We start from the raw sequence: 25986 nt of genomic DNA on the forward strand, positions 1-25986 counted from the left end.
ATTTGAAGGACTAGCCTTCTGTCTTTGTCTAAAGTCCTGGAATAACACTCCTCAACAATTTAATAGCCAATCCATGTTGATGTTGTTCTATTATTGGCCCTAAGCATTTCTTTCCTTAACCACATGCATGCTAGTGGTATTCTGGAGCTATGCTGAGATTTAAAAAAACCCATGTTACATGACGAGCTGGGCTCGTCATCGGCGTGCGAGGAGGCTACACCATGACGAGCCCAGCTCGTCATGAGCCTGGAAGGGGTTAAACTTGCCTTTCCCTGGAGTCTCGGTAAAGTGCGGGTAACCCCTTGGTGGCCGCTATTATGCTTTACTATTTACAATCATCATCCTCTGCTCATTGTGAGTTTTCTCCAAGCATGTCAGGGGCATTACATTTGTTTGTTTTTTTAAAATCCTGAACTCCATGGTCTACGCGTTGGTTCAACATGACACAATTTCCACCAGCGTCAGGTGTGCTGTCAGGATGTAGACAAGACGACGAGAATAGTTTTTTTTAGCGAAGCCAGTACACTAACTCTCAGTCCCCAAAAATAAGTTATTTTATTCATGAAAATGTTTTTGGTTTAAATCTTGGGGAGTAATATAGACCATAACAGGATTGCCATGCATCATAGGTTGTGTTCAGGATGAGTGGAATTATATGATTTTATAGCCACTGTATTCACTGAATAATTACAGATTTTCTATATAATTCATCAACAACACAAAAATAGTTGTAGATCAAGTAGATCACACGTTACTAAAAAAGGTGTGACTTGTTGCCACAAATGTTATCTGCTATTAGAAACACTTCTATTAATAATTCGCAGCTAGTTACATCTAAATAACACATTTGCTGTGTGCAAAATTTGTAGTAGGTAGCCATATATAAATGTTATATTCCAGCATGTAAATAAAGTTCTGAATTAAGTTAGCCTAACTGTTGATGCCATGTTAAATGAAAAAAATATGCATTATCACAGAAAGGATTGTTTTACACATTGAATAGTTATTTGTGTATGATGTTTTTCTTCTCTTTACTGTAGATGTTGCATCTTCAGAAGCCTACTGGTAGTTAGTGACCAGACAAATGTTTTGTATTAGACAACTGATAGTAAGGTTCTCACCAAGTTTTTGGATTGCAAAAAAATAACGTTGTAACTTTTCAAGGACAAATGTCTGACAGTTTATTATGCTGTAGTGAGAGGATGGGGAGTGAACTTGTTCCCAGGAGTCTGCTAATATTCTTTTGGTGGATGAAGAAGACGAAAGGAAATAATATCGTAACATAGATTATATGTGTTTATATTAGTGCATGTTCCTAGAGTAGGGCGGACTCCTTTCACTGACATCCTGACTAAACACTTGTCTCTGATATTCTTGGCTTCCCCATTTAGCATATTTCTAGATGTCTGCCGAATAATGACTGTGAATAATTTCCCGTCTGATTTGCAAAGGTTTTTGCTTGTGCATTGATCTCTCTCATCAGAACTCTTCATTGCGTTTCTGAAATAACACCTTTTCTCTCATTATACCTAGTTATTGGAATAGGGAGTTTCCCACATAGAACACACTTGTTGTATTATTACTATACTGACTGTGATTGTAACAAATATCTTGTTCTATTTTATAATCAAATATCGATTGATGGATTACATTAACTTTAATGCTGAAATCTAAAGAGTAATACTTAATGAATAAATAGATGAAAAACTAAAATATTTGAAAATTAAGCCCTTTAACTCACACTAACTCTCTTTATTGACCGAAATTCAAAGTCTTTAATGAATTATTGCCTATAGAGATGGTTGCTCCTCATTTCTCTTCATCAACCAACAAAGGTCCATACAACCAGAGGTGGGTGTTATTTAATGATTACACTTGAAGAGTGAGATATAGAAAACAATGCTCCATCAAGTAGTAGAGCGAGTACGGTAAGTGTCACAAGAGAGATGACCTGAAATAAGTTCCCCCACTATAGAATTGCCCAAGTCCTTTAACCCCAAAGCTGAAATTTGAAGACTAAAGGAGTTGCGGTTTCAAAGATGGTTGCAGTGGTGGAGGTGTGAGTATCAATAGAGTTATGAGTAGCAGTTGTCTATTTGAGATTACATTTTTGTGCTGAGGGAACATGTTTTGTGAAATAGTAGTGTTTATGCTTAGATGTTGAGCAGTTGAAGTTGTTATCAGATTTGAAGTAGTCTAAGATCCCAGAATATATAGGGAAAAAAAGAGAGGTGTTATTTGTCTGGTTTGTAGTGAAGATCCGTGAGGTACCTTTGACTGCACAATTGAGATAGGGATTTGTTGTGATTGTACTAATATATATATATTTTTTAACATTATCTTTTTATTGATAAGTATTTTGTTTGGTTGAATACAGCATTTTCGACTTTGCTTTGTCCATTTCACTTTAAATCCACATTAGAGTGCAAAACAATTGCTCCTCTTTTCACCACGTGTGATTGTACTAATATTGATTGGTGATAGTGAAACCTAGTGGGCAAAGAGGAAACTACGTCAATCAGGGTAATTTCTAGCTGGTCGAGATTTGATTCATGTGTATGTGTATGTAAGGGAGTTGTGGGTGTTAAAACCTTTTTTGCAATTTTCCTGCATGAATTAGCAACTTTGAATTTATTTAGCGGATCAGACAAAAGTTACTTGTTTATTGCGCTTGCTTAGATTTGTAGAATTTGTACATGAGAACATTGTAAAAGAGGGTGAACTGCTGCAAGAAGTGGAGAGTTGCATCATAGAGCATCATAGAGTACTGCACTGGAATAGGTCCACTGGTGTGAAGTGCTGCACTGATGTTAATTGAAAAAATTGTCAAGTAGTGGAAGGTTTATGAAATTGTAACAGAATTGAAGAAAAGTACTGAGCTATACGGAACTGTGAACTGAACAAAACATTGAGGTTTTCAAAATTGATTACTGTTTATTTGTTTTTGAATATTTGCAATCATGAAATGTTTTAAAGCTCTTAGAGATTTGATGAGGGGAGATGTGAGAGCCCCAGTTCAGGAGGGTTAGGAGGCTCCACTGGAAGTCATACCAGCTTATTATATTGCAACACATGTAGGCTCCATACATGTTTGTGGCTTTGTCAATGGTGCAAGATCACAGAAAATGAAGGACCATTTCAATTTCCACAATATGGTACTTATGATTTGAAGAATATTGAAAACCTACGAGAAATGTTATATGAAATGAAGCCACCTCCTAGACACACACAGTACGAAGCATTGAATGCTTGAGAAAGGGCAGCTCATGCTAAGCAGGAAGAAAATACCAGAATAGAGCAAGGAGAGCTGTGCAAAATTAAGCAGATGCTCAATGGGGTGAGGTGAAGGGCAGCAAAGATGGAGGAAATGTTCAGCTGAGGGAGCTAGAATGCACTCAGAGTTAGCCACAAAAAAGACTAAAAAGAATCGTAAACAGGGAAATGATGAGGAGGCAGCTGCAAACAAAACAGATACTGATAGTGATTGAAGGATAACATTTTAGATGCTGTGTTGTCCTCTCATTCACCTAATTATTTGGCTCCTACAGCAAATACAGATGGTATTACAACCACTAGTGTCCAAGCACAATTCAAATTGAGAGACCACTTCCAGCATGTCCAATTGATCGTGCAACTACTGAAGCAGCCCCTTCTGTAATTGCTCAAGGGCTACTGCTTCAACTATGACTGCTCCTTTCCCAGAGTCAAAAGTTATTAGAGCAGCATATATGATGTTACAACGCAAACATTTACAACGCATGCTTTTACAATGCAGTTTTTACTAGGGGTGGGCGGAAGTCACGGAAGGGACTATCGCGGAGAGGCACGGAAATTGAACCAATCTCCGTGCCTCTCCACGATATTTCCGTTATGCGAGCCGGCCCTCCCGCTGCCCGCTTCCTGCCCGCCTCCCAACTTAAATAAAACTTACCTTATTGCGCCGCAAACTTCCCCATTGCGGCTTCATCTTGGAAACTGCGCATGAGCGGGAGCCTGAGCATGCGCATTGCTCGCCAGGACTGCGCATGCGCATGCGCATGGTCCTGTGCATGCGCAGTTCCAAGATGAGCCGCGATGGGGAAGTTTGCGGCACAATAAGGTAAGTTTTATTTAAGTTGTATTTTAGCCTTTAAATATAATTTAATACGGCGGGCGGGAGGCGGGCGGGCGGCCAACTTCCATTCCGCCCGCGAATGTGCGGAAATTTGCCCAGTTTTTCTGCCTTCTTTGCGCACATTCCGTTGGTGGAATGGAAATTGCCGCCCACCTCTAGTTTTTACATCGCAAATACCATTACATCACATGATTTTACAAAGCATGCCATAAAAAAGCATTTTTTTAAATTACCATTACAACGCATTCCATTACAACGCATACCATTCCTACACATAATACTTTTAGGGCAACAGTAGGGTAAGTGTTCGATAGTGTATGGGTAAAAATTACTATTCCAACTCCAATGAGTGCAACAGTAGGAAAGTGTTGGAGAGTATAGGGGTAAAAATTACTATTCCCATCTACACCAAAACCCATACCCACCCTAAAACTAATAAAATCTCCATTACTTACCTTATAATGTGTTGTATTGGCATGCGTTCTAATGATATGCGTTGTAAAGTCAGTTGCGTTGTAAAAGCAGTGCGATGTAATGACTGCATTGTAATGGATGTTTTCCATTACAGCACAGACATTGGCAGTACTGGTTGCTACTGCACCAACAAATTGTGTTTCATATACTGTTGTTTAAGGTGATGTGGGAGTAGCAGCTGCGGAAAGGGTCTATCTCGATATCACAGAATTTACAAATTGTTGCCTAGACACCAACACAAATACTCAATCATAGAGAGAAGGAAGGAGAATTGTTTTCATGACACCAATTGCACAGGGAGAAACAGTATCATTTGATGATGGGATTTCCCCACAAGGGTTTTTGGCAAGAAAATATGTAAATGTAAATGTACATGTATTTATATAGCGCAAATCGCCCACATCGCAGGCATCTATGCGCTTGCTTAGGGAACCCGTCCTGGTATTCCCCTGTGAGATACCCCGGCAGGGTATCCACAAGGTGAAAGCCAGGCATCCCGCCGCGAGGGGCCGTTGTGGAGATTAAGCAAGCTATTGCCCAGAGTCGCAGAGTGTGAACCCGTGAGTCGAGTAGGCACCGGAGGGAGAATTATCGAGTCTGTGGAATTATTGAGCCCAACCCCCGTTGGGGCGGAGAATTGAACCCTGGTCTGGGGCCGATCTCAGCTTCCGGGTTTGCCGCCTCTAACCCCTGAGCCACACTTCTCCTAGAAGTGAATCTTTCTAAGAGTGTACCTTTACAAAAAAGCTTCTGGGCACAGCTAGATGATGAAGCTATTGTGACAATGAGGTCATCAGGGATGAGATTAAACATTACAGAATTATTCAAATGCATCCACAAATGTAATGATTTTGACAGGTTAGAGATAAGTGGGTTTTGAAGAAACGGAGTCTAGTAGTATAAGTGAAACAGAAGATCTACAGACATCAAGGAGATCCAAGACAGCAAGATTGCTTTGTCGAAGATAGTCTGCACCTGAATAAACCTACAATGCTGAAAATGTGCCAAATGCATCAGGACAAAATCCTAATGAACTGAGATCAGAGATATTTGAACATCCATGGTATGCCACACTGAGGAACAGCATTGATTAAATAAAGATTTCTGAAACAAACATTACAATCGAAGAACTTGACAAGCACTATTTAGTGAGTACAACAACCAAATCACTGGAGAAGACACCTGACAAACTGTGCTTAAATATACAAAATAGGAGCTTGAAATAAATGAAACTGACCATGAACAATCAATAAAAATAAATGAAAGAATTAAGATTTCCCTTGGGCCAAGATTGCAGTAGAAGAGTAGGGATAGTTCATTTAGAAGAAAATAGAGTAGGGCTAAGGATGTCTTATGAAGCTGTCTATATGTAAACTAAGTGGAATGTCTGCAAACGATAATTAAAGAAGCTTTGCACATTTGCGCAAGTGGAAGCCAATGCAGAATATGAACCTGCCTGCTGCTAATATTCTACTGAAGGTGTGATTGTAGACAAACATGTATCCTTACTAAAGCTAAGTGTTGAATAGTAATTGTTGTCACACTAATAGGTGTTATATTAACTACTTATGCTCCTTTAAGTTTGCATGAATTTTTAGCAAAAATTTGAAACACTTAGGTCTACACCTGCACACACAATAGATGAGACAAAACGTGAGCCTTCCTTTATATATTATTAAAAGGAAGAGTTTTAAACTAGCGTTTATTCTAGATTAGTTTAAGAATATACACAGGCTTTAGATACTAAGGATTGTTACGTTTGTACACATTTACCTTCTTCAGCTGCAGAGGAGGAAACATACCACCAAGTCCCATTGTCATATGCAATTTCATGGGGTATTTTGCTCAGTTTATTTTGGAGACAGGAACGTTTTGAATATTATTTTTCCAATTATGACATGATTCTTTCTAAAGTTCCCCTTCAGAAAATAATTAACCCTCATCCAAAAGGAAAGGATATGGAAATTGCATGGTACTTCTTTGGATCACCCACGGTCATAGATACTGTTAAGGGATGCAAAAAGAACCTGACCTGTCTAATGAGACCATTAGAAAAGCCATCCATATTAACATTCGAGGAAAGAAGAGCCCCAGCCTTCTGTAGCAAAAATAAAGATGAAGGCATTTTGAGAAATGTCTAGAAGAAAGAAGATGAATATTAAAAGAAAATGGTTTATCCAAAATTGAAATTAAATAGAAGACAAGAATGTAAATTATGTTCCTACAAACAAATAAATCAAGTTATAAAAAGACATACTGGTATAAGTAATTATGAACACCCTTTTGAAGTTTTCACTGGGGCTTATACAAATATTAACAGGGGAAGAAGCAGTTATTCTTGGACTTTGTTTTGTGTGTGGACAAGATGTTTATTTTCAGTTGCCAGCTGATTGGGAGGGGGTTTGCTATTTAGCTTTGCTATTTCCTAAGATGTATCATGTTAATAGCATAGGCACTTTAACAATGACCAACCCCTCCCCATAGACACTCATGTAGTCCAAATGATGGGCACAATTAGTGGGAGCAATAATACCTCCTGTAAGAGTAGTCTTAAATGATGAGAAAATTAGAATGCTATCTAAAGTAGTAGATAAATTAGCTGCTGGTGCATCTGGTGCCTATCTAGCAGTTAACACTCCATTAGTGCCTATCAGATTAATGATTTTGCAGAATCAATTAGCTTTAGATATCTTGTTGGTCTAGAAAGGCAGAATATGCAAAATTCTGAAGGCTCATTATTACTGCTCGAAAATAACTGATGAGCGTAGAAAGATAGAAGAATTTGCAAAGGACATTTCTAAGTTGAAACCTTAATTAGAACCGTCAGAAACCACAAGTCTATTAGGGAGCTTAGGGAAAGGAGTTTCTACCCTTGGCAATTGGTTTGCAACAGTGGGTGGAGGACTGTTTGATAACCATCTTCACTTTATATCATGGTTTTAGGTGGTATTTTACTAAAAGAAGAATAAAGTAACAAGAGACAATTTAGAAAAGAGTTAGAAATAGAAAAAAAAGAATAGGGAGTATAAGAGGTTGAAGGAAATTGAAACCCTCAGAAATAACAAGCTTGACCCAACTGAAAATGAGAGTGCACTCCAAAGATTCATTTGTGAATACCTTGTGATGTTTTGTCAACCATCAGAGGGGAGAAACTGAAGCCACTAATTTCATTTGCTATTCAAAACACATTAATTAGGAGTGCATGCTTCTGTTTAAATAAAACATATGCCAAATGCAAAATTTTTAATAGGCAACCATATCTAATTGTTATAGTCCTGCACGTAAATAAAGTGCTGAATTGAATTAGCCCAACTATCAATGCCATGTTAAATGGAAAAATTATGCATTTTCATGAAAAGGCCTGTTTATCAAATTAAATAGTTGTTTGTGCAAGATGTTTTGATCTCTTTACTGCAGATGTGCAACTTCAAAAGCCTACTTTTAGTTAGTGAGTAGACACTTGTTCTGTATTAGACAACTGAAGGAGATGAACCAACAGGAATAATGATTCATGGGAAGAGTGTTTGGTATACAAGAAAATAACGTAACTTTTTGTAGAAAAATGTCTGACAGTTTATTATGCTCTGGTGAGGGGATGGGGAGTAAACTTGTACCCAAGAGGCTGCTGATATTCTATTGGTGGATGAAGAAGACAAAAGGAAATAATATTGTAACATAAAATGTGTGTGTTTATATTAGTGTATGTTTCTGGAGTGAGGTAGATTCCTTTCTACGACATTCTGACTACATATTAATCTCTGATATTCTTGACTTCTCCACATGAGAAGTTATTTAGTTAAATTCTAGATATCTGCTGATTAATGACTGTGAATACTTTCTAGTCTGATTTGCAAAGGTTTTTGCTTGTGCATTGATCTATCTCTTCCGAACTCTTCATTGGGTATCCGAAGTGACACCTTTTCTGTCACTATACCAATTTTGTTAGAATATGGAGTTTCCTTTATAAAACTCCCTTGTTGGATTATCACAATACTGACTGTTATTTTAACAAAGAATCTTGTTCTATTACATAATCAAATAATGATTGATGGATTATATTAACTTTAATGCTGAAATCTAAAGAGTAAAAGAGTAATGCTTAATGAATAAGTAGATGAAAAACTAAAAGATTTGAAAATAAAACCCTTTAACTCAGACGAACTCTCTTTATTGCCTGAAATCTAAAGTCTTTCAAAATGTATTGACTATTTAGAAAATTGCTTCTCTTTTCTCTTCATCAACCGTATTTTTGTTGCCTTTTCTGTTGCAATTTTTTGCCTTTTCTGTTGCATAATTTAGTCAACTCTGTCACAGAAAGTGAGCCTCTGTGCTGCACAATTCCAGTGACCCTTATTATAGTTGCTACTGAAGCAGCTCCTGCCATGTATATAATAGGAAGCCATTTCGAGAGAAAAAAATCAGCAACAACACAGGGCGTGTGAATTAGGTAGCACAGTCACACAGGCTTGCCGGTTTTCAAGGCCAAACTGCCTATGTCTAAATAATGCCCATTTGCTAGCTTCAGCACCTCAAAACCTAAGGAAGGGACTGAAACTGTGTAACACAAAAAGAGTGCTGAAGTCGGGTGAGGCACGCCTCTGAATAGCAAAGCCAAGAGAACCGGTTCTGGTGGCTGGTCACTTTTTGTTCTAGGTTGGTGTCACGTTCAAATTCTTTACTGGAAGCTTTGAGTGTGAAATACTTTTGTCTCTGATTTAGCAAATCGCTAAAAAATTATCTCATTTATTTTCCCTGCCTTAATCTGTAATACGCACTGAGCATGGATACCCATGCTCTACAGAAAACAAGAGGCTGTTGATAAAGACGACGATTTAATTGCTTAATTTTCTTAATATCTCTTTTTTATTTCCTCTCCAGTGCCACGGTCAGGAAGTGAGAGCCATGATTAACACGGGCTGCCAGCAAAACCTCATCTCGCGGAGCTGTGTAACCAGTTTGGGGTAAGAGATGGGGGCGCAGGGAATGTTGAAACTTTGATTTATATATATATATATATATATATATATATATATATATATATATATATATATATATATATATATATATATATATATATATATATGTGTGTGTGTATATATATATATATATATATATGTGTGTGTGTGTATTATATATACTAGCAGCCCTTCCCGACCTTGTCCGGGAGCAATCAGGTTTCCCCGACCCCCGCCCGCCCCGACATTGTCCATCAGCCCGGGACCCCGCCCGCCCCGACATTGTCCAGCAGCCCGGGCCCCCGCCTGCCCCGTCCCCCGCCAGCCCCGACCCCCCCTGCTCCGACCCCCGCCTGCCCCGACATTGTCCGTGGGTCCCCCGGAGCCTTACCTCAGCCGCCGCTCCTCTTCCGCGCTCCTCAGTTCACCGCTCCGCCGCTCCTTGCCGCTTGTCACAACTCCTCCCGCCTGTCCACTGGTCCTCACCGCCTGTCCGCCGCTGGTCACTGCTCCTCCCCCGCGCCATGTACGCCGCTCCTCCTCACGGTCCTGGACGCCGCTCCTCCCCGCGCTCCTGACGTCAGCACGCAGGTCGCGGCCGGCGCTACTTCGAAGGGACTACTTTTTTTTTTTAAGGTACATTTTTTAAATAACGCATATTTTTATAGTTTATATAGCCTATGTCCATCTGCCCACCCTGGTGATCACAATGATGTATCGGGTGTGTGGATTGGCACTGTGGTTCCCAAATTTACCCGCCTCAAAGGTTCAAAGTTCTTGCTTTATAATAGTAGTATAGATATATATATATATATATATATATATATATATATATATATATATATATATATATATATATATATATATATATATATATATATATATATATATATATTACCTACTGGCGGTCGCCAGTAGGTAGTTAATGTTAGGATTATTTTAAATAGGGAAATCGCAACATTCTATTGGGAATAACTTTGCCTGAAAATTTCCTCAAATTTGCCTCGCGGCGCTCCGGTCCTTCCCTGAAAGTTTGGGGGGGATTCGTCAAGCGGGGGCCGAGATAAAAGGGGGTCCCAAAATGTGTTTTCCTCATGTTAATTTCCATAGCGCGGTCGACCTCACTTTTAGCCCGAACGGCTGAATGGATTTCCACCAAACTTGGCAAAATTGTAGGGACTGGTAGCCCGATGTGCCTTTGCTATGTCTCAAGATATGTGCTCCAGTGGATTTTGAGTAATTTAGGTTCAAAAAAATATATATATCTATAAGCGCGCCCCGGTACGCGCACCGGGACGCGTACCAGCGCGCTACGTGAGTTCGCGCATGGAAAGCTGATTGGCTCTCGGGTGACTGTAAACATTCCAAACAGTCCGGAGCAGCCGCCATCTTGTGTCTCGGTAGGATCGAGACACAAGAGGTGGGAAAAACAAAGGGGGAAATGACCATAAGGGGGCAGAGTAGACCCCCACTGACCCCCTAGGTTTGTTGTGGGGGCTATAAAAGGGCCCCGCGGGACAAAAAAAAAGAATTATTTATTTTTTGATTTGCGCGGGGGGAGCGCCCGGTACGCGCACCGGGGAGCGGACCGGGGAGCGGACCATGGGGAAAAAAAGAATGATAGAGTTTTTAAAAAATGTAACCGTTTTTTATAAATTGGAGGTAGTTCTAAAAAGAATTGTTTTTTTTCTTCTTTTTGTTGTTTTATATTTTTTTTAATGTTTTTTTGAACATTTTGTACTTTTTTTGGCTTTTATGAACTATTTTATAAATTTTTTGTTATTTTTACGGGGAGAAACAAAAAACAGGGAATTGAAAACGGCTCAAATGGAGCAAAAAAAATCATGAAAAAATTATGGATTTTTGGGGCATTTGTGGTTGTCACCAGCACGGTTGATGAGTGTTATGCTTTGCTCACCATAGGTGATGGTCTTCCCACAAAAAATACAAGTAATCTTGTATTGCCCAAACTTTGGTTGAATGTTTGGGATCATCTCCCTTGTCTCTGGTCCCGATGAAGTGGGTTGCTTTCGTTTGGAGGTGCTGGGTGAAGATTGGGGGGGTTGCTGGCCAGTTCGCTCACCTCTGCCGCAGCATAGTTGCTGGGATGCTTGCGCTGCATGTGCCGAATCATGGTGTTATTGCCAAATGAGTATTTTTTATTAGGGTTTCCCCTTGAAAGTTCAATGCCACAGATTTGGCAAGTCACCTTTGGCGCATTCACTTTCTTCTTGCCCTCTGGGATGGAAAAAAACTCCCATACAATGTGCTGCTCTGGCCTATATGGGATGTTATCTTCTGGCAGCCAGCTCCTCCTACCCTCCTCTTCTTCATCTCCACCACTGTGGTGTTGTGGTGGTCCTCTTGGTGGTGGTGGTGGTGGTGGTGGTGGTGGTGCAGATGCTCCAGCTGCTGCTGCTACTGTAGCCATTTTAAAGTACACAATATTACTCAAAGATCTCCAAACAGGTCTTCCTCAGTCAAGGACAAAGTCAGAATAAGGAAAAAAGGTGGGGGCTTTCATCATTTGGAAAAAAAAACTGTCATGAAACAATGAAAAGTGTTATTTTCAGGTCACATGACCCGGGCTTTCATCATTTGGAAACCAAAACTGTTCTGCACCAATAAAAAGTGTTTTTTTCAGGTCACATGACCCGACGCGCTTACGCTACGCGCCCCCGGCATAAGCTCGTCGGAAGCCTACATTGCGCGATCGTATTCGCTCGAGTGCTTCCGGGTGCGCTTACGCGGTGCGTATCACGCGGACGCGGCTACGCGATACGTCACGATGATGTTTTCGTTTGCGGCAATAGCGCTAACGGGACGCTCACGGTGCGCGCCCCGGGGCGTACCGGAAAACTTCACTTTCCGGTGCGCTCACCAGGGCGCGCACCGGTAGCGCTCCAAGGCAAAAAAATTAATAAATAAATTTTAAAAAAAATAGTATTATATAAATATACAATATAGGATTCATAATAAAAAATATTACATTCCATAGGTTTGAGGCCCTATATATAGTTAGGAATTAGCATTTAAAAAACCTATGAAATTCACTGAAAAACCATAGGTTTCACACCAGTTATAGTTAGGAATTAGCATTTAAAAAACCTATGAAATTCACTGAAAAAACCATAGGTTTCACACCAGTTATAGTTAGGAATTAGTATTTAAAAAACCTATTAAATTCACTGAAAAAACCATAGGTTTCACACCAGTTATAGTTAGCTGGAAATTTTACTGACATAAAACCATTGAAATTCCAACGTTATAGTTAGTTGGACTCACTATAACAAGCGCGCCTGCAATGCACTGCTGATGACGTCATATATTACATCACTCATGACATCGTCAGTGACATCACTCATGACATCACTCATGACACCAGCCAGTGAATGTGTGTCTTTCTGAAAAATTAATATGTTTTATATATGTACAGACCTCCTTTTAGTGTAATATAACCCTTGAAACACATATTCAAAAATAGAAACTAACATTTTCAAAAAAATGGAGCTACCCATACCAGTTACAACAACCAATTCAGTAATTCCACCATCTATATACACATCCACTCATTCACCAACAGTTCTATATAGTCACTCATACATATACTCACTCATCATATGTAGTGATGCATCTATATATCCTGTTATACACTGACAGTCATCCAAAAGTTACTCACACACATACTCATACATGCAAATAAACTATTGAACATCCATGTATTTGCATATACAACTATACACACACTACCTCCTTACTTCTAAGGAAACTTACACATACTAACTCTCTTAAACAATCGCTTATAGAAACACATACTTATTTAAACAGGAACTCTTACAATCTCTTACTCTCACATATACTCACTTATATACATCAAAACTCACATACACTAGATTAAAATATATGTCGTTACTAATAAAGACAATAGTGAGACAGTCATTTTAAAACATAATCCTGCAATTGTGTATTGAATTTCCCCTTGTGTCCGCCCCCCCCCTTGAGCCATATTTTGCAAACCTTAGGGGTCGATAATTCTCATTAGGACACGCCAGCACTTTTAAATCATTTTTCCCCGCTTCCCAGGCGCAGCTTGGCCGTCCTCGAGGCTAAGTCACCGGGTCCCGGGTTGTTGGTATTGGCGGCCATCTTAGGTTGGGCGCTATTGAACGAGCGCTCTACTCGCTCTATTTAAGGAAGGGCTCTCCACCAAATCGAGAGATTGCCCATACAGACGCTTAAGGCTGCTCCTGAGCGGTCGTTTTTATTGGAAACGCTATTTTAAAACCTTTAAAACATAATCCTGCAATTGTGTATTGAATTTCCCCTTGTGTCCGCCCCCCCCCCTTGAGCCATATTTTGCAAACCTTAGGGGTCGATAATTCTCATTAGGACACGCCAGCACTTTTAAATCATTTTTCCCCGCTTCCCAGGCGCAGCTTGGCCGTCCTCGAGGCTAAGTCACCGGGTCCCGGGTTGTTGGTATTGGCGGCCATCTTAGGTTGGGCGCTATTGAACGAGCGCTCTACTCGCTCTATTTAAGGAAGGGCTCTCCACCAAATCGGGAGATTGCCCATACAGACGCTTAAGGCTGCTCCTGAGCGGTCGTTTTTATTGGAAACGCTATTTTAAAACCTTTAAAACATAATCCTGCAATTGTGTATTGAATTTCCCCTTGTGTCCGCCCCCCCCCCTTGAGCCATATTTTGCAAACCTTAGGGGTCGATAATTCTCATTAGGACACGCCAGCACTTTTAAATCATTTTTCCCCGCTTCCCAGGCGCAGCTTGGCCATCCTCGAGGCTAAGTCACCGGGTCCTGGGTTGTTGGTATTGGCGGCCATCTTAGGTTGGGCGCTATTGAACGAGCGCTCTACTCGCTCTATTTAAGGAAGGGCTCTCCACCAAATCGGGAGATTGCCCATACAGACGCTTAAGGCTGCTCCTGAGCGGTCGTTTTTATTGGAAACGCTATTTTAAAACCTTTAAAACATAATCCTGCAATTGTGTATTGAATTTCCCCTTGTGTCCGCCCCCCCCCCTTGAGCCATATTTTGCAAACCTTAGGGGTCGATAATTCTCATTAGGACACGCCAGCACTTTTAAATCATTTTTCCCCGCTTCCCAGGCGCAGCTTGGCCGTCCTCGAGGCTAAGTCACCGGGTCCCGGGTTGTTGGTATTGGTGGCCATCTTAGGTTGGGCGCTATTGAACGAGCGCTCTACTCGCTCTATTTAAGGAAGGGCTCTCCACCAAATCGGGAGATTGCCCATACAGACGCTTAAGGCTGCTCCTGAGCGGTCGTTTTTATTGGAAACGCTATTTTAAAACCTTTAAAACATAATCCTGCAATTGTGTATTGAATTTCCCCTTGTGTCCGCCCCCCCCCCCTTGAGCCATATTTTGCAAACCTTAGGGGTCGATAATTCTCATTAGGACACGCCAGCACTTTTAAATCATTTTTCCCCGCTTCCCAGGCGCAGCTTGGCCATCCTCGAGGCTAAGTCACCGGGTCCTGGGTTGTTGGTATTGGCGGCCATCTTAGGTTGGGCGCTATTGAACGAGCGCTCTACTCGCTCTATTTAAGGAAGGGCTCTCCACCAAATCGGGAGATTGCCCATACAGACGCTTAAGGCTGCTCCTGAGCGGTCGTTTTTATTGGAAACGCTATTTTAAAACCTTTAAAACATAATCCTGCAATTGTGTATTGAATTTCCCCTTGTGTCCGCCCCCCCCCTTGAGCCATATTTTGCAAACCTTAGGGGTCGATAATTCTCATTAGGACACGCCAGCACTTTTAAATCATTTTTCCCCGCTTCCCAGGCGCAGCTTGGCCGTCCTCGAGGCTAAGTCACCGGGTCCCGGGTTGTTGGTATTGGCGGCCATCTTAGGTTGGGCGCTATTGAACGAGCGCTCTACTCACTCTATTTAAACGGTCAGTCATGCCTCCGCGCAGCGGACGCGGGCAGCGGACGCGCCGGACCTGCGCCGGAGGTGCGCCAGAGGTAAGCCCGTTTGCGCCCGTTCGCGCTCGGACGGGCCCAGGGGCCAGTATCTCTGAGCACTCTTCTAGCTCTTTACAGACTTACTCCCGCCTGACTCTCCTTGCACTTAAGAGTATCTTGCCGCCCCCTTGCATTCATTCTATAAATCCAGCGGCATGCCGTCCTTTCTGTCAACACTGCCCATTTAGAACCACGGAAGCGGATATTAACACAATTAAAACAGAAGGTATCTTGAAAATGGCTTTGGTCAACTGCCGCTCATTACCTAAACATGCCATTGAAATTTCCTTGCTAATCCAAGATCTTGGACTTGACATTCTCTTTTTAACTGAAACGTGGTTGGGATCCACGTCTGGCCCAGATATTGTCCAGGCTCTTCCTCCGGGATATTTGATACAACGCAGGGACAGACAACTTAAAGTTGGAGGAGGGATAGCCATAGTATGTAGGGAGTATCTAACCTGTCGTATGATCAACAGCTCCATCCCTGATTGTGAAAGTGCACAATTTGCCATCACTGTATCCCCAGAAGTGTCATTTTCTGGACTCTTAATTTATCGTCCACCTGGCGCTATTGGACAATTTCAGGAAGGAATCATCGAATCAACTATAGAGTTGGCTAGTAAGGTCTCCAATTTCATAGTACTGGGAGACCTGAATCTTCATTTCAATAATCCCTCAGATACTATTGCCACTGAATTAACTAAGGATCTTGCGGCATGTGAACTGAATCTGATAGTCTCCCATTCCACCCACTCTAAAGGGAACCTTTTAGACCCTGTATTTTCAAACATCGTGGATTTAACATCAGCCGAGCCATACCCTATTTCTTGGACAGATCATATGCTCATCCCCTTCACCTGGAATACACCCACACCCGGTCCAGCAAAACTGCCCAGTAAAACTCTGAGTAGGCGGTGGACAAAATTAGACATGAATGAATGGATAGAGGCACTGAACATGAGCGAACCCCAGGCCAATCAGGACATTGGCAGGGCTAATGTGGAATTTAACCAATGGATTGAATCATCATTGGATAAGGTGCTTCCAAAAATAAACATCTCAAAAAAGAAAGGTTCCACTAAACAACCTTGGTTTACTTCTGAGCTAAGGTCACTAAAACAAGAATGTAAACGGTTGGAGAGACAGTGGCGAAAACATTTCGAGGAAGGGAGAAAAAACAAATATAGACTCTCTCTAAAAAAATATAAATCCGCCCTTAACGTGGCCAAATCCACCTTTTTCGCAGAAAAAATAGAGATCTCTGCCAATGCCCCAAGAGAGATGTTCAAGATAGCTAACTCTCTGTTAAAAGCCCCCGACCCGCCATCACCACCACTTAGCACGGAGGAGGCTGATGCTCACTGCAACAACCTGGCAAATTTTTTTGCTGAAAAAATTCAGAAGATCCTCCTGTCCCTCCCCCCTCTATCTTTGGAAGAACCAATCCTCCCTCTGCCAGATGAAACTGATTCCACTCTGCCTTGCCTCTCTTTCTTCTCCCCCCTTAGCACTGAGCCTTTACCCTCACTTTTCAACTCTGTAAAAAGCGGATCCCCGTTAGACCCAGCCCCTATGAATATTCTAAAGCTGGCCCTGCCTAATATCAGTACACACATCATCCATCTAGTCAACACCTCACTTGAATCAGGAAGGGTACCCCAAGACTGGAAATTGGCCATGGTTAGGGCCCTGTTAAAAAAGCCTCATCTCGACCCCCAGGACTTTTCCAACTACCGTCCCATTTCCTTGCTCCCGGGCATCAGTAAACTTGCCGAGAAATGGGTAAATAAACAATTAGCATCCTTTTTGGAGACCCATAACCTACTCCATCCAACCCAATCTGGGTTTCGGAGAGGGCAGGGAACGGAGACGGCACTGTTGAGGGTGGTAGAGGATTCCAGGAGGATTCTGGACGCAGGTGGCAGCGCGGCCATTATCCTCCTGGACCTCAGTGCCGCCTTCGACACGGTGAACCACCGGGTCCTCCTGTCTCGTCTCAGAAAGCTGGGCGTCAAAGACAGGGCACTCATGTGGCTGGAATCCTTTCTTGGTGACAGATCTTTTAAGGTCTTCTCAGAAAATAGCTGCTCTCCACTAATGCCATTACAGTGTGGGGTGCCACAGGGTTCCTCCCTTAGCCCCACACTGTTTAATGTATATATGGCGCCCCTGGCGGAAGTAGTAGCTCCCTTTGGGATCCAACTGGTAAGCTATGCTGACGACACCCAGCTAGTTGTCTCTCTTAATCAGGTGGAATCCGCCCCCTCCAGGCTTTGCCGTTGCCTGGAGGCAGTAGCAAACTGGATGGACTTGTCCCACCTGAAATTGAATGGAGGAAAAACAGAGCTGATGCTATTAGGAAAACGAGCCATATTCAATAACATGATACATTGGCCCCCTTGTATGGGTCCAGGACCTACCCCAAAGACCGAGATAAAGAGTCTCGGGTTTTGGTTGGATGCAGAGTTGTCATTCAAGACCCAGGCAAGGAGGACAGTGGCCACCTGCTTCGGACTGCTGAAAACAATTCGGAAAATCCTCCCTCAGCTACCCGAAGCAGCAAAGAAAACCATAGTCCAGTCCCTTATTCTGTCTAGGCTGGACTATGGAAATGCTATCTATCTTGGAGCCCCTGTGGCGGTTATCCGGCAACTTCAGGTTGTCCAGAATTCCGCAGCACGGTTACTTACGGGCACCAACCATCGTACATCAGCCAAGCCCGCACTCTGCACCTTGCACTGGCTCCCCATAAAGGAGCGAATCCATTTTAAGACACTCTGCACGGTCCATAAAACACTCTATGGGAGTGGCCCCCCCATTCTAGATGACATGATCAGACCATACAAACCCACCAGGAATCTCCGCTCGAACCAACAAAACCTGCTGATAGCTCCCAGGATCAGCAGAGCCCGCACAGGAGGTCGTCTGTTCTCGCACAATGCGGCTGGGTTGTGGAATGCTCTTCCTCCACCTCTTCGTCAGGAGCCTAACCTTCTTGTCTTTCGGAAAAAGTTAAAAACTCTTCTGTTTCCAAAAACTAGATAATTCAGATCTCCTTTTTTAATTCATCCCTGTCTGGTCAGTTTTAAGCGCTGGGATGCTCCCGAGTGGCCATGCGCTATAAAAGAACCTTTTAATAATAATAATAATAATTTGCTCACTAACACACACATATACACACTCATCCACCCATACAGTCCTGCACATATACTGTCTTCAAAACACATACAAACAGTGAGTCAGTCACCAACCCATGCAGCTACTTATACACAAAGTGAAACACTGATACATATATTTCAATATTTAAAAGCTACTCGCTAAAATATGTATTCAATAAAATACACTTAATAAGGCAGTTAAACAATTTGCCAAAGCGCAGTAATCTTTTAGGACAAGACATGCGCTGGCGTAAGCATGCATGATTTTGTAGTGATCCGTTTGCAGGTGGCATATCTGCACTAACGGGCACATGCTGTGATCTGGTAAAACCACAGCGAGCGTTCTGGAATCGTTACAATGAATCTCCGTGTTAGTTAAGTGACAGCGGGTGCCGTTGAGAAGGTGGCTAAAATAATTAAATAACGGAACACAGCATAAGTGAGACTGATTAGTCCTCGCTGTGGAGGAGTGCAGTGAAGTGATTAAAAGTGCAGGCTTTGTTCAATCGAGAACACTTATTTAACCATTTATTCTTCCATCAACCTTTACAAATACATATATAAAACATATTAATTTTTCAGAAAGACACACATTCACTGGCTGGTGTCATCAGTGATGTCATGAGTGATGTCACTGACGATGTAATGAGTGATGTAATATGTGACGTCATCAGCAGTGCATTACAGGCGCGCTTGTTATAGTGAGTTCAACTAACTATAACGTTGAAATTTCAATGGTTTTATGTCAGTAAAATTTCCAGCTAACTATAACTTTTTCAGTGAATATATATATATATATATATATATATATATATATATATATATATATATATATATATATATATATATATATATATATATATATATATATATATATATATATATGTGTGTATATATATATATATATATATATGTATATGTATATATTCGCGCTCCAGTTCACCTTCTGAGGAGCACTCTCGGATGGGTGCTGTTATCATGGTGTGTTCCCATGCACTATAGCCGCTCCTTTTTATCTTCTTCCTTTGAGAAAAAACGCACTCACAGGTGCAGTTGCAATCAGTTTATTAGATGCATTTCGGCTTGTGTCTTTGTCGATATATACAACGCTCGCCAAAAACTGATATTTTTGTACGAGTAAAGGTTGTCACATGACTTACATTGAAATCAAAAATGGACTACAGAACTTAGTAATAGTGTCTGCCATATTGGAACAGTATTATCATAGGTTTGCGATACAATCCTCCAATGGACCCATTGTCACGATACCTATAGAAAACCTTGAATTTCAAATTATGTTCTGTGGTTTCAACAAAATAGTTATATATATCTGCCGTGTATCAGCCTACCACATTCAATACATTTCTTTTTCCCCCTTGTTATCTCAGCACATTACACCTCTATACATTTAGTATTACCAATCATTTTAACTTAATAGTTCACAATTCTGCTGTGTATCGGCATACCGCACTACCTATGTCCCTTGTATGTCATGTTGACTCAATTGTGTTGGCTCCAACAGATTCATATACAGTTCATTTATGATCACTAATTTGTTCTTCTGCCATATGATGGCTTTCATAAAAAGAATTGTACAATTAATAATCTTATATTTCAAACGAAATCCACATTCAGTCGCCTAAATGTATTGCAAGTTCCTCTCCACTGTTCATCCCTTTTGGAGTTTTTATCTGCAGTAATATACCTAGAGGCAGATTTACAAGCCCCGTATGCCACATTTGCTCCACTGTTGCGCCACTTTTTTGACGCAGCGGCGGCGCAAAGCCAGCGCCATGCTGCGGGGTATTTACAACATGACACGTTGTAAAGCCATGTGCCACATGTGGGCATTCCTGCACAGGGGGGGGCATTCCAGCGCATGAACGCCTCGGAAAAGTGGCTTAGTGAAATCTTCAATATTTCACTTAATCACTTTTACGGCACTGCTCAAAACCCTGCGCCTGCTTGAATCAGGCGTAAGGATTGACGCAGCATGTTAGGCATAGGGGCACCCCGAGACTTGCTGGAGCTGCATCGCGCTTGCATCGCAACTCCAGCAATGCGCCGCCTTTCCGCGGGGGGATGCGACACGCATCTGCAAATTCGTGCGCCACTGTGCGCCGCATTGTAAATCCGGTGCATCAGTGGTAGCGGACGGGTGGTTTGGCGTTTCGCAACTGTTCTGGCGCATCCCTGCTGATTAGCAGAAATGCGCCAGAAGTTGTAAATCTGCCCCCTAGATTCTAACCTTCGGAGCTTAGTAATCCTGGTACCTCCTCTGGCATTCACTGGTACATGATCTATTCCAAAGTATTGTAATAGATCCCTTTTGCTCTGATGTTTCTCAGCAAAGTGTCTGGCAACACTTTGCTCTTTTTTTTAGCTATGGCACGCATATGTTCCAAAATCAGAATTATGGTGGTGTGAATAGCCCTTTCTATATATCCCAGTCCACACGGACATACCATGCAATACACTGAATAGGCAGTGTTGCACGTAAGAAACTTGTTTATTGTTTTGCGTTGTTTTAAACCTGGTATTACACGCGTTAGTGTTTTCTTGCTGTTACTACACGCTTTGTATTTTCCACATGGAAAAAATCCCCTCATTTCTTTTAGGGTACCCTTATTACTTGGCTTTTTCTCCAGTTAGCTATGCACTAAACAGTCTCTTATAGATCTTGCCCTTTTAAAAGTTATTTGTGGGACTGATGGTATGTCTGGGCCAATAACCCCATCCGTCTTAAGGATGTGCCAATTTTTTCTTAAAATGTTCCTGAGGTGATTTGCATCCTCTGAGAATGTCGTGATCATCCTAAACTTAGCTGTTTCTTCTTCTTTGCTCTCTCTGTCTTGATCTCTTAATAACGATTGCCTTGGGATATTTTCCACTTTTCTAAGTGTTGTGTCTAATAGTTTTCTATCCTAGCCCCGCATTCGGAATCTGTCAAAGCTGCTTTTTACTGCCATTCTGAAGTCACTATCCCTGGTGCTATTTCTTTTCAACCTTAAAAATTCACCATAGGGAATGCTTTTAATCAATTTGGGTGGGTAACCTCTATCCGTTTCTGGCGTGCGCGCTATACATTGAGAAAGACACAATCTGAAACGCGTCTGTTTGTTGCTCTAATAAACTGATGCAACTGCCCCCACGAGTGCTTTTTTTCTCAAGTAGAGAAGAGAAAAAGGAGCAGCAACCTCGGAAATAGGGATGCGAGGGAGCAGTGGTGAGCAGCAACTGATTTTATTCAAACACATCGAATACATCACCAACTGGGAACTTTTAACACACCACAAGTTCCAGCATGCCTTAGAAAGATACTCAATCAAGGTGGCCACTAGGGGCCAAAAACTTTTAAATGTAGGCAATTGTTTGGTGTGATGGCTGATGCTCAAAGGCTTACCCATGAAGAAGATCAAAGGTTTACCGAAACGCCTCAGAATTAGCCTACGCATGAATAAAGGATTCACTTAACTCACCGTAGGAGTGCAGCTCAAATCTTTTCCGCAAGGAGAGGGTGTTGTAATGTTTCAGCTGCTTGGTTCTGCTGCAATTTGCATGTAGCCAGGTTCTGAGCTGGGATGGTGCAGTGAGCTAAAAAACGGTGATGGATCAAGCCCTGATCTTTGGACTGGGTAAGAGTGGTCTGCTTAATTCAGACACTCTGTTCATCACCACCCCCTTTTCTGAATCGTTTTTGGCCACTATAGGTGTGGCAGGGTATACTCAGACATGAGTCCCTTGCTCACTGCACCATCAGGATTCAAGCAAGCCGGGCCGACGACGGCTGAAATGCCAGAAACCGGTCCCCAGAAGCTTGTCTCCTTTCCAGTGAAGAATTGGCTTGGTAGTCTGGTCTGCCCTGTTCCCATGATGCACTGGGCCAGGGACAGACTAATTTGCATGTAGCCAGGTTCTGAGCTGGGATGGTGCAGTGAGCTAAAAAACGGTGATGGATCAAGCCCTGATCTTTGGACTGGGTAAGAGTGGTCTGCTTAATTCAGACACTCTGTTCATCACCACCCCCTTTTCTGAATCGCAAGCAATGCACCGCCAGAAAGCTCGTCATGGCTGCCCGAAATTGAACCGTCTCTGGAGTCCATGAAAGCGTCAGGGGTTCAGCAGTGCGCCACCAGAGACTGGCTCTGGTATGGTGTAGGAGAGTGGGGTCTGCTATCCTATGGTCACCCCAAATTTTTGCTTTTTGCTTCACTGGTTTTCGACTTACTGAGGCTGTGGGCCTGCTAATCAGACCCCCAGCCTGCTGTTCACTCTCTAAATTCACATACATGTACTATAGGTACATAACCCAATTGGAAATGGACTCCTTGTCAGCCCCTGTACCATGCACTATAGGTGCTCAGGGCATAGGTGCCACCAAGGCCTACCAGGGACTGAAGCATAGCTTTTGCTACCCCTGGCTGGTTCTTAAATTGACACAACTGGCTGATCACTCAGCTGGGGCAAGTTGGTGTAATCACCCCTTGCTTAGATATAGTATACCTATATCTAAACCTATATCTGGACACATATAAACCTGTGAGCCACTCCTATGGAAGGCCTTATCAATCCTGAAGACAGAGTGTGTGGTTTAATGTGAGATGGAGCTCTGGCATGAGCTGAGCCTATCTGCAGCTGTCGGGAACCACTCCCTAAGCTGTTCCGGGATAATGCCAAACCATATACTATTAAGTGCATTATAATCCTCGCGGTTATATAGCAACTTTGGTTTGGCTTTATCAAAACATGTCGTGTAAGGTGTCATATGATTTGGAATACTATCCCCTCGACAGTTCTGTCGACAGGGATAGCATTCCACCCCTCTAGAGGGAGAAGACATGTTACTTTACTGAAACGCGGTTGATTTTTAAAAGAGCCTCAGATCCACAAAATGGATGCTTCTGCCTCAGACACAAGTCTGACCTCCTGCTGCTGACCGAAACTCAGCAGAGGAGGCCTGGACAAAGGCTTTCCTGTCGCAGGGAGGTGTTACACCACCCCAGACAGGAGATAGTGGATTGTAGCAGGGAGGTTTGAAAGAAACCAGACACTGCCTGGGGAGCACAAGGCTGCCCCTTGCATAATCCGGCCAAACCGGTTCTGGGGCACACCAGCCCCTGTCCCAGCGTGGACTGGATCACAGGAAAGGGGTGTATCCACTCCCTTCCTGGGTCCCACCCATAGGAGGGGACCTAGCAGGTAATCCAGCGCCCTAGATTGGTATAAGAATGGGAGCAGTGCCAACGCACTCAGGTTATCCTGATGAAACATTTGAAATGAAACTCTGGACCCTTCGACATCCTACTCAACGTAGAAGACTGAAGAATCTCCCTTGTGGTCACGGAGTGACCACCCTGTGCAAACAGGCACCATCCAGCACCTCAACGTCTGCTTTGTTGCAGTTCCCGCCAGAACTCGAGCGACAGAGATCAACGAGATTAAGCTTGCCTGCCTTCTTACAGCTTGATCCACAGTCCCTGCAGAGCTGAGACCTGTGGAGGCGACCGGAAGCGTGGGGCACGCCATCTTGAAAAGACCACGAGACGCTGACTGTCCAGCCCACAAGTGACCCTCGAAGCTGTAGACTGGGGTTTGAGAAGCCCCAACCCTGAGCCACTCTTGCACCGAAGCTCACCCCTCTACACTCGACGAGTGCTGCGTGGGGCCCTTCTGCTCTCTTTGGCTTGACGCATTGGCCCGGTCACTTGCCAGCTGGCTTGTGGCCCTTGTGCCAGCGAAAACCTAAATACAACTTGCGATTCTGGTTGCTCCAGACTTGCACCTGCTCCTCTGAAAAGGAGCACCCGCTCTGACCCTCCTGGTCCGAGTGAGAAGCAATCTTCCAATCCCGCGTGGATTGCTCTTGCCAAGTGTTGTTTGCTCCGATCTTGAAGCCGACAGCGCCGACGGTGAGAGCCTGCGTGGGACAGCTCGTGACCGCTCCTGGACGTCGCAGATGTCCCAGAGCCCACGTGGCAGCGGAGAGAAGCTCCTCGACAACCACCTGATTGCACCCGACATTGCCTGGTTCCGTCCTGGTTCCACCCTGGTCACTGCTGAGTGACCCAGACTATGTCCCCTCTGCTTTCAGGTACTTTTCTACTCTGATCCCCCCTTGGATCACACCGGACACTTCTCCTTCACATCGCCTGCAGCATCTTCAGCTTCAAGTACCAAGAACCTGCGTGACGAAACCCGACGCCACTTCGACCCTATGCACCCGCTTCCTGTGGGTGAGGTAACTCAGCAACGCTGGTGTTCCCACACTGGTACACACCTCTAGGGCCTGTGTCTAAAGTTTGGTCCTTCTAGGTTCAGCGGAAGTGTCCTTAAACTCTATTTGTGTAACTTTTACGCACCATTGACTTAACATTGGTGCATGCGTGTGCTTTAAGCGCTGCACCCGAATCCCGAGGGCTTTTCCCGACTTCAGCATTGCTAGTCCCGACTGCTCCCAGCGATTCCCTAGGCCTAACCACTGTTCGATTGGTATCTCTTATACCACTTTCTTAATATATGGTTTGAGTAGCCACCCGCCCTCATCCATAATTGTGCAACTTTGTATGTTATACTGTGCTTTTGATTTAACGCTTGTGCCCCTTTGCTCATAAAGAGTACTGGGGATTATTTTAGAAATAAACACATATACTTTTATAATATATACTTGTGTGGTGTCCTTTCATTTGATATTACAGGATTGTGATTGGTAAAACAGCTCGCTTAACACGACCTCTTGAGTTTAGCCTTTAAGGCTGCTTAGTCTATGCTACCATTAGGATAGCTTGTCTATAAGGTTGACCTACAACCAGACACCATAAGGGATTGTTTGGACTGATACAAGGTGGTTCCAGAATTGGAAACATCATATATCAGGCCAACTTCTCACATATGGTCTCCAGCAACCTCGAAAATAGGGATGTGAGGGAGCAGCGGTGAGCAGCAATTGATTTTATTCAAACACACCGAATACATCACCCACTGGAGTGTTTGAACTGTTAACACACCATAAGTTTGGCATGCCTTAGAAAGATACTCCATCAGGGCTGCCACTAGGGGCCAAAAACTTTTAAATGTAGGCAATTGTTTGGTGTGATGGCTGATGCTCAAAGGCTTACCCATGAAGAAGGTCAAAGGTTGACCGAAACGCGTCAGAAGTAGCCTATGCATGAATGAAGGATTTAACTAACTCACCGTAGGAGTGCGGCTCAAATCTTTTCCGCAAGGAGAGGGTGTTGTAAGATATATATATATATATATATTGTATTTACTGTGTATTGGTTTG

At 42.8% G+C, this 25986-nt stretch overlaps 1 protein-coding gene across 1 annotated transcript in view; it reads left to right on the top strand.

The window, feature by feature from the left end:
* NRIP2 (nuclear receptor interacting protein 2) overlaps window positions 1–25986 on the top strand; it is a 447283-nt gene that overhangs the window by 396735 nt on the left and 24562 nt on the right. Inside the window, exon 3 of the mRNA XM_086952819.1 lies at window positions 9467–9549. Coding sequence (XP_086808945.1) covers window positions 9467–9549 — 83 coding nt within the window. The remainder of the gene's footprint in view (window positions 1–9466; window positions 9550–25986) is intronic.

This window comes from Lissotriton vulgaris, chromosome 1_2, assembly GCF_964263255.1.
Source record: "Lissotriton vulgaris chromosome 1_2, aLisVul1.2, whole genome shotgun sequence".
NCBI lineage: Eukaryota > Metazoa > Chordata > Amphibia > Caudata > Salamandridae > Lissotriton > Lissotriton vulgaris.